The 16,881-nt window shown below is 36.0% G+C and overlaps 1 protein-coding gene across 2 annotated transcripts in view; it reads right to left on the bottom strand.

The window, feature by feature from the left end:
• The window catches only part of WAPL (WAPL cohesin release factor), a 78,424-nt gene that overhangs the window by 18,707 nt on the left and 42,836 nt on the right, over window positions 1–16,881 (bottom strand). For both annotated transcript variants that reach the window (XM_057308449.1, XM_057308450.1), the window contains exons 5-9: window positions 8,675–8,770; window positions 7,444–7,596; window positions 7,060–7,196; window positions 6,202–6,313; window positions 2,984–3,211 (exon numbers count right to left, since the gene is read on the bottom strand). In XM_057308449.1, coding sequence (XP_057164432.1) covers window positions 2,984–3,211; window positions 6,202–6,313; window positions 7,060–7,196; window positions 7,444–7,596; window positions 8,675–8,770 — 726 coding nt within the window. The remainder of the gene's footprint in view (window positions 1–2,983; window positions 3,212–6,201; window positions 6,314–7,059; window positions 7,197–7,443; window positions 7,597–8,674; window positions 8,771–16,881) is intronic.

Genomic DNA, 16,881 nt, shown 5'->3' with positions numbered 1-16,881 from the left:
ACTATAAATCACTATACTGGATTAATTTACCACAAAGGCTGTAACACTTAACTCCAGGAGCAAAGTGTAGGTATGTCAGTGGCCCTGAATCCTTAAAAGCACTAGATCACTTTACATTTTTGCCAAAGGGTAAAAAAAAGAAAAAAGTTATCTTACTGCTTTGGTCTGAATTTTTCTAACTATAGTAAACTTGTACATTTTTTCACATTTATAAGGTAACTGTATTTCTCCAAAAGTCCCCTGTCACTTATTCTTTATTTTCCTTGCAAAGTTCCTTGGTTTTTTTCTTATTATTCTGTATCTTTTCTTATCTATTCTGAATAAAAACCCTGTTACTTTTAGGGTTTCAGATTCACCAGTCTTAAACTTTATGTGCAGGGTTGGCAACTTGGATACACATCATGTGGCTACCATGACAGAATTATATGTAGTAATGATTGAGGACCACCACTAGAGGAAGCACAGAGCAGTAAAGTTCATAGTTACAACTGAACCAGAGTTTTTTTTTCTCTTGATTTGCTTTTAATTATCATTGTTTTTTTTTTTTTAAGATTTTATTTATTTATGTGACAGAGAGACAGCCAGCGAGAGAGGGAACACAGCAGGGGAGTGGGAGAGGAAGAAGCAGGCTCATAGCAGAGGAGCCCGATGTGGGACTCGATCCCAGAACGCCGGGATCACGCCCTGAGCCGAAGGCAGACGCCTAACGACTGCGCTACCCAGGCACCCCTATCATTGTTATTTCTTACTACGGTTCCTTTTAAAAAACATACCACCACCCTCTAACAAAGAACAATCTGGTTCCTGTTGCAATAAGGAACAACAGCATAACAAAATTAGCAAAGCTGATACGACCTGGTTTTCTTTCCAAAGCTGCTTTCCTTTCAAAGATACAAGTTTACATTAAGTCCTCCTGGCCTATTTAGAACTGAAGATAGATTAGATACTGAGGAGTGGAAAAAACAGCGCTTACCAGCAAAAATCTTAGTATTACAGATTTAGAAGAGATCTAGACTATTTTAGTCTATTCCTTAAAAAAAAAAAAAAAAAGGTTGATGTTCAAGGTGACAAAGAACTAGAAATCATCACTACAGAAAGATTCCATTTTGCCCAATTCTTACTCTAAGTCCCTGAAAAAGTAATTTAATAAGATCATTTCAGGTATATTAGCTCAAGACTCATAGTAGTAATAAAGATGAAGCCTTATGAGGCTTTCTTTGTTCAAGAAGAAAGGAGATAGTAAATTGATGTTAATATAGCAAAAAATCTAAGTTTGTATGCTAAAAAGGAACTTCAGTTTGTTTTTTATCAGCATGCATAAAAAAGACTGTCTGATGTTTTAGGCTATATTCAAAAAGCCTACTCATAAGCTAGCAACTAAAAATAGCCTACAATTCAAACATTTTATATGAAAACTGGAATAGTCCTCAAAGAGTTAAAGCGCAGTCAAATCACTAATCAGAGTATCAATGAGCAATTGTTAGCTCTCAGTTACATGAATTACATATGAAAACACTATAATATTTTAAATTATCTTCTCATGACACATCAGGAATAGTAATATATTTCAAGGAAGTAATTAATAAAAAACTAAAACTAATGTGTGGAGGGACAATCACTGTACAAAATAATGTCTATCGTAAGATTTATAACAAATATAATATTCAAGACTAGCTGAAGTGGGGAGGAAAAAGAGGCATCCTAAGATTAGCAACTGTGTTCTGGTTTTAATCATGTAAGTAAATTACTTAACACAATACAAGAAAGTTATTATACTGTTATTTGCCATCCTAATAAATTTAACATACCCTGGAGAAAATTCAATGAACAAGTATAACATGTTATTTAATAGTAAATGCCTGGAAAGAATCTATAAATGTTGAACACGGAAAACCCCTGCAAAAAAGGTACATTTATTCAATGATGCAGCAAATAAAAATTACCTCAAATTTATTCTTTCACAAGATTAAAAAATCTGTATATTCTGCAAGTGTTAAAAATTACAAATATATTTTAAATATAATATACAAATCGTCTGGCGAGGTACAGGGATCTTTATCCACCACCTGAGAATAGCAGCTATTTTTCCAACTTTACTGAATACATTCAATTCTGTATCTTGCCATTCAATGTTAACATGCTTTCCCCTCAAGCCCCACTTTACACAAATATCCTATTCTACCTTGAACAGAGCAATACCCCTAAGTCATAGCTGGCCAGCATAAAGCATTCTGTAATTTTTGAAGCAAATGCTGCAGTCTTCAGTTTAGTAGGCAGTAGAAAAAAACAATGTTTATACAGTTTTGATATTGGAAATATCTGAAAGTCAGGTTATGTATAAACAAATAATCGTGTTTTTTCAAAATGACAAGGCCAATTATCTTCTACTGGCCTAGTAACCTGTGGGGATATTACTGATTCTCTAAGTAAGAAAGCCAGAGAAAAGGAAAACTGGAATCAACCAGAAGCAACACAATCATCTACTTCAGGAGTTGTGCTGAACCTAAGAGTTACTACTGGCCATGACCCCAATATTATGATGGCCATTGATCCACGGAAGGCAGGTGCCTAGGAAATTTCCTTCTGAGTCCTGGGTCCTTGAAGAGTTAATCAGACACCTTGAGATACTCTGGAGTAAGTGAATACTCATTTAAATGGCCCTTGCAAATCCTCTGAATTCCTGAAACTGACAAAGAATGAGAATTCAAATTCCTAACAGCCTAAACATAGTTAATACACACACAAATCACACACACACACAAAGGATAGACAAAATGCAACAGAAAATTTACTGGCAAAAAATCTAAATACAGATGGGACTAGTCTAGGAATTTCAGGCAGGGAATAGAATTAGGCTCAGAGCTGAACCTTAGAATTGTTGACCAAGAGGTTAAATGATTTCTCCAAAGCCACACACCTGTTGTGACTAAGGTAAAACTTTCTGAAAGTAGTTTTCATTTTAGAGTGGAAGGAAGGAACCCACCGTTATATTTTCTAGATCAAGATGCTTATTGTGTACAGTTTCACAGAGCCTTCGAATTTTTTCTTTGATTTTGTTCATGTCTTTTTCATTCAGTAGCTTAGCTGAAGAAGCATCTTGTTCCAGTTCTAGAAGTCGAATCATTAGATCTAGGCTAGCTCTATCAAGATCCATGTTCAGACGATCTCTACTCAGTATGTACATGAGGGCAGCTGTACAAAGGGACAGATTCTTCAAAAGACAAAAATAAAAATGTGAGCAATTGGTGACAATTTCAGTTAATAAGACTGTTTTGACATTTGTTCACATGTTCGAAGCCTTGAAAATGTTTTATATTCAGTGAAAATTGCCCCCTTTCGAATACTCTAGGAAACTATGCGTTAAATAAAGCTTTGTTACTTAAAATTTTCTTTTAGAGAGGTTCCCCATAACAATGCTCCCAGACTAGAAGAATGTGAGTGGAATTACATATTTCTTTAGACATTCTGTGCTAAGAGTTTAAAGAACATTTTTTCCAGCTATGCATATACACACACATATATATAAAATAGTATTTTACACTATACTTCATTTTATTCTTTACGATGTAGTTGATAAAGGTGAATTTCAATTTTATTTCTTATAAAGATTTTATTTATTTGACAGAGAGAGAGAGAGACAGCCAGCGAGAGAGGGAACACAAGTAAGGGGAGTGGGAGAGAAAGAACTAGGCTCCCAGCAGAGCAGGGAGCCCAATGCGGGGCTCGATCCCAGGACTCCGCGATCACGCCCTGAGCCGAAGGCAGCCACTTAACTGAGCCACCCAGGCGCCCCTGAATTTCAATTTTAAATCAATAATGTAAATGTGTCTTAAAATCTGCATCAGACAGCTATTTTTTTCTATAAAATAAACACAGCTGAGTTTGTGTCAAAAATATAAAGCTGGGGGGCGCCTGGGTGGCGCAGTCGTTAAGCGTCTGCCTTCGGCTCAGGGCGTGATCCCAGTGTTCTGGGATCGAGCCCCACATCAGGCTTCTCCGCTATGAGCCTGCTTCTTCCTCTCCCACTCCTCCTGCTTGTGTTCCCTCTCTCGCTGGCTGTCTCTCTCTGTCAAATAAATAAATAAAAAATCTTAAAAAAAAAAAAAATAAAGCTGGGATGCTCAAACATATTTAGATTCATTTCTTTAAAATAAATCAATCAGGTCTGATTGAATCAATTTTTAAGAACCATTAATATAATGTGCTTGCAAAATCATTTAGATAGGGGCGCCTGGGTGGCTCAATTGGTTAAGCGTCTGCCTTCAGCTCAGGTCATGACCCCAGGGTCCTGCGATGGAGTCCCACATCAGGCTCCCTGCTCAGTGGGAAGTCTGCTTCTCCCTCTACCCTTTCCCCCCCCTGCTCATGATCTAAGAAATAAATAAAATCTTTTTTAAAAATCATTTAGGTAAGATAGTTAGCATACTCTGCTTATAGTACTAAAATCCAGGGTCCTGAGGGATGCATTTTAGGTAAGCATTATATAACAAAATGGTCTATGTTGGGATATTCCAACATTTGGAATATTTTCTACTTACACTTATTTCAATGCACAGAAATATAAATAACTATCTAAAGATTTTTTTTAAAGATTTATTTATTAGAGAAAGAGAGAGAGAACGAGGAGGGGAGAGGGAGAAAGAATCTCAAGCAGGCTCCATGCTGAGTGCAGAGCAAAAACCAAGAGTTGGATGCTTAACTGACTGTACTACCCGGGTGCCCCTAAAGATTTAAACTCTGAATCCCCCAACGTAGAAAAATTTTAGACTAGGTGACTAAATGCTTACAAAGCAAACTGTTTTTGGAAATTAGAATGTCACAGTACAGGCCTTGGGAGATCCACTGCCCCCAAGAGCACACACTATTGCCTTGGTCCTCTCATAACTGTATAACAAAGCAAATTAATTATTAAGTCTCTTCTCCTCCCCCTCATTGTTCTGTAGCTGATACAACCTGGCAATGGAATTATCCTCACTAAGGGTTAAGTACACTGCTTTCAGTTTCAGAAGATTCAGTACTAGGGGCGCCTGGGTGGCTCAGTTGATTCAGCATCTGCCTTTGGCTCGGGTCATGACCCCAGAGTCTTGGGATCGAGCCCCACATCAGGCTTCCTGATCAGTGGGGAGTCTGCTTCTCCCTCTGCCCCTCACCCCACTCATACTCTCTCTCAAATAAATAAGTAAAAAAAAAAAAAAAAAAAGATGATTCAGTATTAGACTGTGTCACCTCATCTGCATTTGGAACATAATTTCCTTGAACAAAAATATAATAAAGTCATCTGAAAATACCACTATTGATAATGGTTAATGATTTTTTTTTCTAATTTCAAAAATGTTAAACCTGACTTTTATTACAGATATTTGATTTTTAAGAGATTAGTGTCCAAGTCATAATGAAAATGAGAATTTCTTTCTTTTCACAATGGGCTAGAACTGGATTCAACATCCAACAAAATGTTTTAAAAAATCTTAATTTCAAACTATTTTTCTCATGCTATTAATATGAAAGAGTAAAAAATGTTTCATTTTGTTTTTTTTAAAGTAGGCTCCATGCCCAGCATGGAGCTCAATGCGGGGCTTGAACTCACAACCCTGAAATCAAGAACTGAGCTGATAACAAGAGTCAGTTACTTAACCAACTGAGCACCCAGATGCCCCTAAAAGATTTTTTTCAGCATTTCATGATTAGAGGAAATCAATGCTCACAGAATTAAATATCCAGTACGGTATGGTATGTTAGGTGTGGTAATTGATGTTTTAATAGTATAACTGACAATAATATTAAGAGAAAAAGGTGTCATGAGAAAATAACCTTAAATAATGTATTAAGCAAAAACATCTAGTATTAAGCTCTATATATTTAGCAAATAAAGCTCAACCCATAATTAGGAAATATTTATATGAATATCCAATGAAGATATTTTTCAATAGCCAAATACACAAATTTTTAAAAAGATTTATTTATTTGAGAGACAGTGAGGAAGCACATTAACAGCAAGGGGGGCTGGGTAGAGAAACTCAAGCAGACTCCCTGCTGAGTGCAACCCCCCCCCCCCCATACAGGTCTCGATCCCACAACCCTAAGATCATGACCCAAGCCGAAATCAAGAGTCAGGCACTTAACCAACTGAGCCACCCAGGAGCCCCCAAATAGACTATAATTTTTAAATAATACTTCCTAATCCCAGAAATTTAAGAATACCTGATGGTGCTGGGAATCATCCAAGGTTTTAAAGACCATTGCTACCATTCCGTGTGCTCTCAGGTGCATTCGAAAACTGGGCATGGCACATTTAGTAGCCAAGCTAATAACACTAGGAGAAAATAGACTAGGTTAGGGGGGACTGAAAATAGCTAGTGCATTAGTTTTTTGTTTGTACAATATCAAAACAAGCAAATGGGGAAGGGTGGGGGGTGTCAACCCACTGCCCATATGGATCACAATATAAAACACATGGGCAAACTGAATTATTAAAAATCCGTTGATGCACACTAAGTGATTAGTATAAATATAAATAACACATGATTGTCTTTGGTGAGTTCCTTACTACTACTACGATTAAAAGCAGAAAGTCTCAGCTACCTTTCATAATGCTTCTGATACATGAAGACTACAGATAATATTTGATTGGATATATTCCAACTGACTGGATAATTCAATCAAATTAAGATAATTCAATCCACTATAGTATGCAAAAGATGATCCAAATCAAAACACGCTTAAATCAAACTTATTTACCACTTGTCTGAAATTTGGGGCTGAAAAAGAACTTAAAAGATTTGTTAGCATAACATCTTTTAAGCATCTGTAAACTGAAGCCTATACTATGCTAATAGGCTACAATCATCCAACTCTCCTTTGTCCATGTAGAATCAAGTCCCTTATAAGAAATCAACCACATTAAAAAAAAAAAAATCAACCACATTTTAACTTATTTCCATTGGGTATAAACTATATTCATGATAATAAAATCATGGTAACAAAATGCTCTATTCGGCTGGAAAATTTTAGTAAGATAGAGCATGCATATATTTATCAAATATAAAAGTAAGATCTCACCTAAGGCAACGTGTGTTTAGAGGCTGAGTGCTCTTTAAGCCACTTAACAGGTATTCAATGTCATCAGTGAACTCTTGATTTTCACCAAATTCCACCACATCATTGAAGTGCTTCACATGCTGAACAACAGTATACAACTGCCAAGAAAAAATAAGTCCACTTCTTTTGTAACCATGAACTAGCATATTTAAATCTACGGGCTAGCTGTACTTCACTTAGAAGTATATAAAAGAGTTCATTATATGGCAACTAAAAGAGAAGTTTTAAAAACATCAGTAGTACTACGAAAGGTAAGTTCGTGGATATCTGTTCAAGACATTAAAAGGCTAAATGTTACATACAAAAATCTATCCATGTGCAGTAAAACTGTATATGGCTGCTTACTTCTTTGTCTTCTTTTCTGCATTTCAGTGCAGTAACTATATCTTGGTAGGGCTGAGTAGGTATTGTCACAGTTTTTATCACTTTGGGTGGTGGTGCAGGAGCCTTAAAAACTCCATCATCTTTTTGATTTGGTTCCTTTGAAGACAGCCTCACCTATTAATAAAGGCATTAAATTATTGTTGTAAATAAATATATAAAAATAGTAACAGCTCATCTACCTAGCAAATTTGGCTTAAAAAAAAAAGGTGGGGAGAGGCCTCTGAAAAGCTCATAAAGGCTACTTTAAAATTCTACGCACTACTAGGTAAGACTCACAAAAAGAACCACTCAGGAATTCCATCTGGTCTTTTTTAACCTCACATTTCACACGCGGTTTTATTTGTCTCCAAGACCGTTAGAAGGAATAAATAATCACAATCACACACACACTGATAAAAAGCTAGGAACAGGACAAGAAAATTACAACAGATAGACAAGAGAACTTTTAAAGTAAAGAATCTGTAATTTAGGGTATAAATAAAGAGCCATAATAAAAGCCTAGTATATAATTACTAATACACACAATGATGATCTTATACTGGTAAATGGAATTTAATATATTCAACTTAAGAACACAGGTAACTGTACATTATTATCTTTTAGAAAGATCTCTATCCCTAATTTTTTTGTTATAAACAATTCATTCCTTGACAGCTCAAGATGACTGAGGTGTTACCATTAACTGAGAAGTATTAATCTATGGTCCTCCCAGTTACTCTGAAAAAAAAAAAATAATTTGATAAGAATCTTTTTCAAATGTGTTTTGAACTGAAAGCTATTACTGGAATGCAGGAAAAAGTTCTCCCCTGAAATTAATTACTCAAATTAATTTCAAATTAACCACTCAAAGCTACTCTAAGATCTATGTAGGATATAATTTATAATATAGCTCTTAATAGCTAATACAAACTTCAAATATGAAATGATTTACCCTTAAGACACTAAATACAGTAATTCTGTAAGATGTGGGTCAGGAGTAAAAAGTGATCCAATATTTTTTAAGGCTTTTATCTATAAACTAGTAGCACCAGAATTTCAATAATCCTGTCTACAATCCAATGAATTAAACTGAAGCTTCTCAATTTTAGTGAGGAAGACCAAAATAAACTGTTAAAGTCAAAGATTTTCAAACTGTGAATAAAGATACTAATGGCTTAAACAAAAATGAAATTAAGAAGTACAGTTCACTTACTGTGGCACTCTGAGGTTTTACTACTGGCGGCCCAGGTAGCTCTTCTGAGTCTGGATGGTTCCAATGTCTGGCATTATATACAGCTTTTGTAGGAGACTAAAGAAATGAGAAAAAGATCAACTGTTTCCTTCTTACTTTGCATCCTTATAAAAGTGTCTCCTTTAATAAAATAAAAACCACAAAGAATAACTGAAATACATAAACATGTATCCTAGACAGAGCAGGATAGACAATACCTGGTTTGTTTTCCCACTGTGCTTCCATGCCTATGGAGTCACTGTGGTATTGTGCCACAAAATCAACAATTAGTGCTGTGCGTAACTATTACCAATCTGTACTTAGTAATCAATACAGTTAATTCAACATATACTTTATTCCTCATACTACTGATTCATGCTGCATATTCTTCCAACAATGGAAATAAGGCAGCTTATGAAAAGTAATAAAGGTCCATATATATTCATTTTTAAGCGAAACTGTTGGGGCCAGATGACGACCATGACTAAGAAGTTTTCTAAGTTTTAAAAAGTAGTTACAGAATATATACAATATATTACATAACACGGGAATCTAAAGCAGTACTATATAATAACATATATGATTTCTGCAGCAAAATGCATTCATATTCACATGAAGTGGGATAAAGATGTAAATTGCTCCACCTCAGTTCAGATCAGTGTGCTGACAAATCAATTTAATACAATTTTCAGTTTTGGGAGCCTGGGTGGCTCAGTTGGTTAAGCGTCTGCCTTCAGCTCAGGTCATGATCCCAGGGTCCTGGAATGGAGTCCTACGTTGGGCTCCCAGCTCTCCCTCTCCCTCAGCTTCTCCCTCTCCTCCCTGCTCATTCTAATAAATAAACAAAAATATTTTTAAAAAAATAAAAAGGTGTATGGAGAGATGTGACTTAAAAAAATAATTTTCAGTTTTAACACTCTGAATTTCAGAATTGAGAAAAGACCCATGAGCCCCTATAATCAAATCCAAAGAATTAAATCTGTATGAAAAGCACAAAAACCCTCATCTTCGGGGCACGTGGGTGGCACAGCGGTTAAGCGTCTGCCTTCGGCTCAGGGCGTGATCCCAGTGTTATGGGATCGAGCCCCACATCAGGCTCCTCCGCTATGAGCCTGCTTCTTCCTCTCCCACTCCCCCTGCTTGTGTTCCCTCTCTCACTGGCTGTCTCTATCTCTGTCAAATAAATAAATAAAATCTTAAAAAAAAAAAAAACAACCCTCATTTTCAAAAGGAGATTGAGACTGAGAACATTTTCCCATCCTTTATAAAAGTCATGTTAAATTTTGTCCTTTAATCTTCAAATAAATCATTTGATCTCCTTAGAGATTTTCTGTTTATAAGAATATAATAAACTTCATACTTTCAGTACTGCATGCAAAAAGTTTAAGAGTACAAGTGGGGAAACATATTTCAAGATAGGCCGAAAGTCAACATCAAAACAGTAACCATCTTCCCTTACTAGCTGCAGTGAACTAACATAACTGGAATTAAACATCAAAGTTATCTTTCTTCAAATATTATCTTTAAAATAACCATGTTGTGACATCAAAATAAGCTCCACAAGAACTGGTTTATTAAAAGATAGTTTAAATGGATTTGCATATTAAATGTTAGAAAAATCTTTTTTTTTTTTTTAAGATTTTATTTATTCACTCGACAGAGAGAGAGACAGCCAGCGAGAGAGGGAACAGAAGCAGGGGGAGTGGGAGAGGAAGAAGCAGGCTCCCAGGAGCCTGACGTGGGGCTCGATCCCAGAACGCCAGGATCACGCCCTGAACCGAAGGCAGACGCTTAACGACTGAGCCACCCAGGCACCCCAAATGTTAGAAAAATCTTAATACTAAAAGGAATCCAACTGTGAAAGTAGGCACATAAAGTCTCTCACCTGTGTTATGTATATAAACCCATCATTCTTATATAACAGGTTTGCACAAATGAGGTATATTAGACATTGGTAATACCTCTAATGAGGTATATTAGACATTGGTAATCTAAAGCAATTTATACACCCAGGCAATCACTTGATCAGGCCTCTTAGGCACAACCACACAGAGCAGACTCAACATAAATGTTAAAACCTAGCTCCCTATTCCTTACTGTTTTTCTCTCAAACATCAGGTATATAATCCATATGCCTGATATCTGATTTAAGCAACTTCTAATACCCAAAGCACACTCATGAGTCCAGAGAGATCAAGGACATTTGGAAAAAACATGCCTCAAAGCTCAAGTGCTCTACTTCTTTCTAAAAAGCATTGATATAGGGGCGCCTGGGTGGCTCAGTCATTAAGCGTCTGCCTTTAGCTCAGGGCGTGATCCGAGGACCCTGGTATGGAGCCCTACATCGGGCTCCCTGCTCCGCTGGGAGCCTGCTTCTTCCTCTCCCACTCCCCCTGCTTATGTTCCTTCTCTTGCTGTCAAATAAATAAATAAAATCTTTAAAAAAATAAATTTAAAAAAAAGCATTGATACAGGGCACCTGCGTGGCTCAGTTGGTAAAGCATCTGCCTTCGGCTCAGGTCATAATCCCAGGGTCCTGGGAATGAGTCCCAGGTAAGGCTCCCTGCTCAGCGGGGAGTCTGCTTCTCCCTCTCCCCCCTTCCCCACTCGTTCTGTCTTGATCTTAAAATAAATTTAAAAAATAAAGAAGCATCGATGGGGGGGACACACACGCGCGCGCAAACACACACACACACAAAATCGATGTCCAGTAATAATATTTTGGATAGTAAGTTTATCTGGCTCCACAGGTAACAAAACAGCAGAGCAAGTTAAGGATCTAAATTAAATAGACCCCCTTCCAGTTAACCGTGAGTGGCAATATACCTAACAGTTAACAAAGTAGACTTAGAAACCGTAAGGTCTGTATTAAAATCCAGATAAACAGTGAGCTCTACTACTTGTTACTCAACATTTTACTCATCTGTCAAATGGAGTTAATAATAGTACCTACTACAAAGGGTTGTTGTGAGGATTAAATGAATATGTGTAAAACACTTAGAAGAGTGCCTGAAGGAGTACATGCTCTACAAGTATTAATTATTATGGGTAATACTACCCATAATAGTTATGTAATGATGCGTAATCTGAGTCTAGCATCTCCATAAGAAAACTGGTGTATGTGGTCTACACATCTAACAGACGACTGCAATAAACAAATGAAATAACTGACATGAAAACACGCTGTAAACAAGTATTATTATTATAAAAATCAGACTGGGATACATTGTTCTAACTCTTCTCAAAAGTCTTTAAACAAAATAATATCACTGATGACTTTAGATGGAAAAATCCTCAAGAAAATAGTAGAAAACTGAATTCAATAGCACACTGAAAAGATTATACACCATGACCAAGTGGGATTTATCACTGGGATGCAAGTATAATTCAATATGAAAATCAACCAATGTGATACATCATATTAACAGAATGGACAAAATTCTGTCCATCATGACAACTGGTGGAGAAAAAGCACTGGACAAAATTCAACACCCTTTCACGATGAAAATACTGAACAAACTGGGAAAACAAGGCAATTACCTAAACATAATATCATATATTAAAAGCCCAGAACTAATATCACACTCAATAGTGAAAAACTGAAAGCTTTTCCTTTAAATCAGTAATAAGGCAATGATGGCCACTCTCACCACTTCTATTTAACATAGTACTAGACATACCAACAAAAGCAATTAGACAAGAATAAGAAATAAAAGATATCCAAGTTGGAAAAGAAGTAAAATTTTATCAGTTCACAGATGACATGACCGTGTATATAGAAAACTCAAAAGAGTCCACCAAAAAAAAAAAACAACCCCATTAGAATAAATATATTCACTAAAGTTGTATGATACAAAAATCAACATACAAAAATCAATTGCATGTCTATACAACTAACAAAGAACAATCCAAAAAGGAAATGAAAAAAATCCCATTTACAATAGCATCAAAAACAAAACAAAACAGAAACCTTAAGAATAAACTTAGGAAGCAAAAGATTGTACACTGACAGGTACAAAAAACACTGCTGAAAAAAATTAAAGAAGACACAAATAAATGGAAAGACATCTTGTGTTCATGGATTATAAGACTAAATATTGTTAAAATGGCCATATTACCCAATGGGATCTCTAGGTTCAATGCAATTTCTATCAAAATCCCAATGGTATTCTTTACAGAAAAAGGAAAAACCAAACTAAAATTCACATGAAATCACAGAAGACATTGAATTGCCAAAACAATCTTCACAAAAACAAACTAGAGGCCTCACACCTCCTGGTTTCAAAACACATTATAAAGCAACAGTAATCAAAACAGTGAGCCCAGAAATAAATCTACATATATATGGCCGAATGATCTTCACACCAAGGGTGCCAAAACTACTCAATGGGGATAGTCTCTTCAACATATCGTGCTGGGAAAACTAGGTATCACATGCAAAAGAATGAAACTGGAAAAGAATTATCTTTACATTATCTTACACCATACACAAAAATCAACTCAAAATGGATTAAAGATTTAAACGTAAGACCTGAAACCGTAAAACTCCTTGAAGAAAACATGGGAGAAAAGTTACATTAACAGCAGTCTCGGCAATGACTTCTTGCACATGACACCAAAAGCACAAGCAATAAATGCATACACAGACAAGCAGGACATCAAACTAAAAAGTTTCTTTCTGCCTGGCAGAGGAAATAAGAGTAAAAAGGCAACCTACAAATGGGAGAAATATTTGCAAACCATATATTTAATAAGGGGTCACTATCCAAAGTATATAAGGAACACCTACAATTCATAGCAAAACAAAACAAAAAATGATTAAGAAATAGGCAAAGGACTTGAATAGAAATTTCTCCAAAGACAACACACAAAGAGCCACAGATATATGAAAAGATGCCTGACATCACTAATCATAAGTGAAATGTAAGTCAAGTGGCCCCTGGGTGGGTCAGTAGGTTAAGCGTCTTTCAGTGCAGGTCATGATCCCAGAGTCCTGGGATCAGCTCCACGTTGAGCGCCCTGTTCAGCAGGGAGTCTGCTTCTCCCTCTCTCTCTGACTCTCCCTCCCTGCTTGTGATCTCTCTACTGAATAAATAAAAAATCTTAAAGAAAAAAAAAAGTGATGGGGTGCTTGGGTGGCTCATTAGGTTAAGCATCTGCCTTCGGCTCAGGTCATGATCCTAGGGTCCTGGAATGGAGTCCCACATTGGGCTCTCTGCTCAGCAGGGAGCCTGCTTCTCCCTCTGCCTGCTGCTCCTCCTGCTTGTGCTCTATCAAATAAATAAAATCTTTAAAAAAAAAAAAAGTGAAACGTAAGTCAAAATCATAATGAGATATCACTTCACACCCATTAGAATGGCCACTATCAAAAAGAAGAGAAAATAACAAGTGTTGGCAAGGGCACAGAAAAATGGGAACTCATGTTACACTGCTGGTAGGAATTTAAATGGTGCAGCCACTACAGAAAACAGTACAGAGGTTCCTCAAAAAAGAACTATCCTATGACCCCAGCAGTTCTACTTCTAGGTATTTATCCAAAAAAAAAAAAAAAAAAGAAAGAAAGAAAGAAAAGAAAAAAGAAAAGAAAGAAATCAGGATTCTGAAGAAATATTTGCACTCTCATGCTCACTGCACCATTATTCACAATAGGCAAGAGGTGGAAACAACCTATCAAAAGATGAATGGTTAAGCACTTGGCTGGCTCTGTTAGTAAAGCATGTGACTCTTGATCTCAGGACTCTAACTTCAAGCCCCACACTGGGTGCAGAGATTATTTAAAAAAAAAAAAAAAAACACCAAAAAAAACCCACAAAAAAAGGGCACCTGGCTCAGTGGGTTAAACGTCTGACTTCAGCTCAGGTCATGATCTCAGGGTCCTGAGATCAAGGCCCTTATCCGGCTCCTTGCTCAACACAGAGTCTACTTTTCCCTCTGCACCCCCACACCCAGCTTGTACCTGCACTCTCTCTCAAATAAATCTTTTTTAAAAAAACATTTAAAAAGATGAATAAAGAAAATATGACATATCCATACAATAGGCTATTATTCTGCCATAAAATAGAAGGAAATCCTATCATATGCTACAACATGGATAGACCTTCAGGATGTCATGCTAAATGAAGTAAACTAGTCACAGGACTAATACAGCATGATTCCACTTATAGGAGAAACTCATCAAAACAGAAAGCAGGGTAGTTGCCAGGGGTTTGGGGGAAGGGGTAATTAGGGAGATGCTGATATTCAATGCATATAAAAAAATCATACAAAAGGAAAAAGTTCTAGAGATTGGTTGTACTGTACTGTACACTTAGAAGTTTCCTAAGAGGGAGATTCCATGTTTTGTTTTTTTTACCACAATAAATTCTTTTTCATAAAGCCCTTAAAGCCTAACAGTATACAGAATAACTGAATAATTTATGTTAAAAGGACATATTCAATGAACTTTGTTTACTCTGTTGAACAAAGCAATTTACTAATACTGTTATTTTCAAAGTTTTAATGTTTTACCATTTTAATGCTTATCTAAAAGAAAGTGGATCCAATTAGAACTTTTCCTTAACTATTACTTCAAAGTTCTACATGGTTAATACAGGGTTTATTATAAGGAGGGGGAAGAGATGAAGATACATCCTACCATCTAAGAACTAAAATGAAAAATAACAACTGGATATGGTATATGCACAGATACACAAGGGGCAGGGGTGGTAAGAAGGACGACAACGATGGACTCTTGAGCTCTTTATGGCATTTCAAATTCCATATGCACCTAAGTGAACTGTGTATGAAGACTACACAAAAATACTGTGTCATATGCTAAGGTCACTTAGTGAAAGTGACTGTGTACAGTATCTGCAAAGACACCATATAGTAATCAACTTTTCATGGAAGACGAAAATCATCCTTATCATTCAGCAATCTAGCTAAGTTTTAACCAGGTCAATTAGGCTTACCTTTAATCGTGTTAATTTTATTCTGGTTTAAAAAGGAGACATACCACATTAACCAAATTCCTTAATTTTTCTTGGTGTTGAAATATTTGTGGATTCTGTTTGCTCTAACCTAATCTAATCTAACGAAAAGAGTATTTACAACAAAATAAGAAAGCTCCTTAACAATAACATTCTAAAGATTTGGAATTATTTTAGCATATTTCAGTTCTAGTAATCTTAAGCATATTATTCTCCTCTATTCAATTCTCCAGGGTATGACAAACAAGAAAAATCCCAAGTACAACACTCTATTACAGCTAAGGGAAAAAAACATGCCAGTAACAGACGTATGGAGCACTTATCCATAAGAGAGAATCCAGTTTCTATGAGAACAATGAATAAAAATTGGGTTTTTACAATTTTAATGCCAAGACCATGCTTAACAGACTGGCTTATGAATCACAATTATAAAACAGGGGAAAGAAGAATTCCTTCACCAAAAGCTAAGAAGAAATGACAATATTATGCTATCTTTCACTGAGCTGGCTCCTAAAAGGGGGAAAAAAAACTGGAAAACTGCTTTTAAGTCATCTGAATTTTTTTAACAGTAAGAAATGTATTTCTGAGTTTTAAAGAAGACTATGTACTAAATGAGGATAAACATAGTAAGCTGATTAGAATTCATCTAGCCACACAAGGATATCCTGAGAGCAGAATAGCACTCTTACCAGTAATTCAATCAGCATGTTCTACAACTAAATGAGTTCTGAAAGAAACTACATTAGTGTGGCTACATTGAGACACAGTTTATTGTAGTGATGACAATGAGACCTGTAACATTTTCTGTTAGGCTCATGGAGTAGAGTGGAAGTTACAAGACTTGTCGGTATTAGAAACAATTAAGGAATTATACTTTTAGATCATTTGCCAAAACAGCAATCAGTGTACTTGTACAATTTGACTTCTACGGCCCTAAAGAAATTGGATACCAAAGATTACAGGTGGAGAATTCTTGAAGTATGTCTATATTCAAGTAGAGATCAAAGAAGCCCAACCAAAAGAACTCTGGTCTGACAGTAACAACTGGACTGAACTAAAGTTCTTTTTAAAAGGGCTATTTTGAAGATTATGATTCTAACTTTGGAGGAACTATGGTGATTAGCAGTGGAAGGAATCACATGTAAAATTCCTTAAATAAAAATTTATTGACTTAAGAAAAATGTTACAGAGTTTTTAAAAAGATGCAGGTAGTAGCAGCAG

This window comes from Ursus arctos, unplaced genomic scaffold (assembly GCF_023065955.2).
Source record: "Ursus arctos isolate Adak ecotype North America unplaced genomic scaffold, UrsArc2.0 scaffold_7, whole genome shotgun sequence".
In the NCBI taxonomy this organism is placed as follows: domain Eukaryota; kingdom Metazoa; phylum Chordata; class Mammalia; order Carnivora; family Ursidae; genus Ursus; species Ursus arctos.
This window is presented reverse-complemented; position numbering and strand designations above follow the sequence as displayed.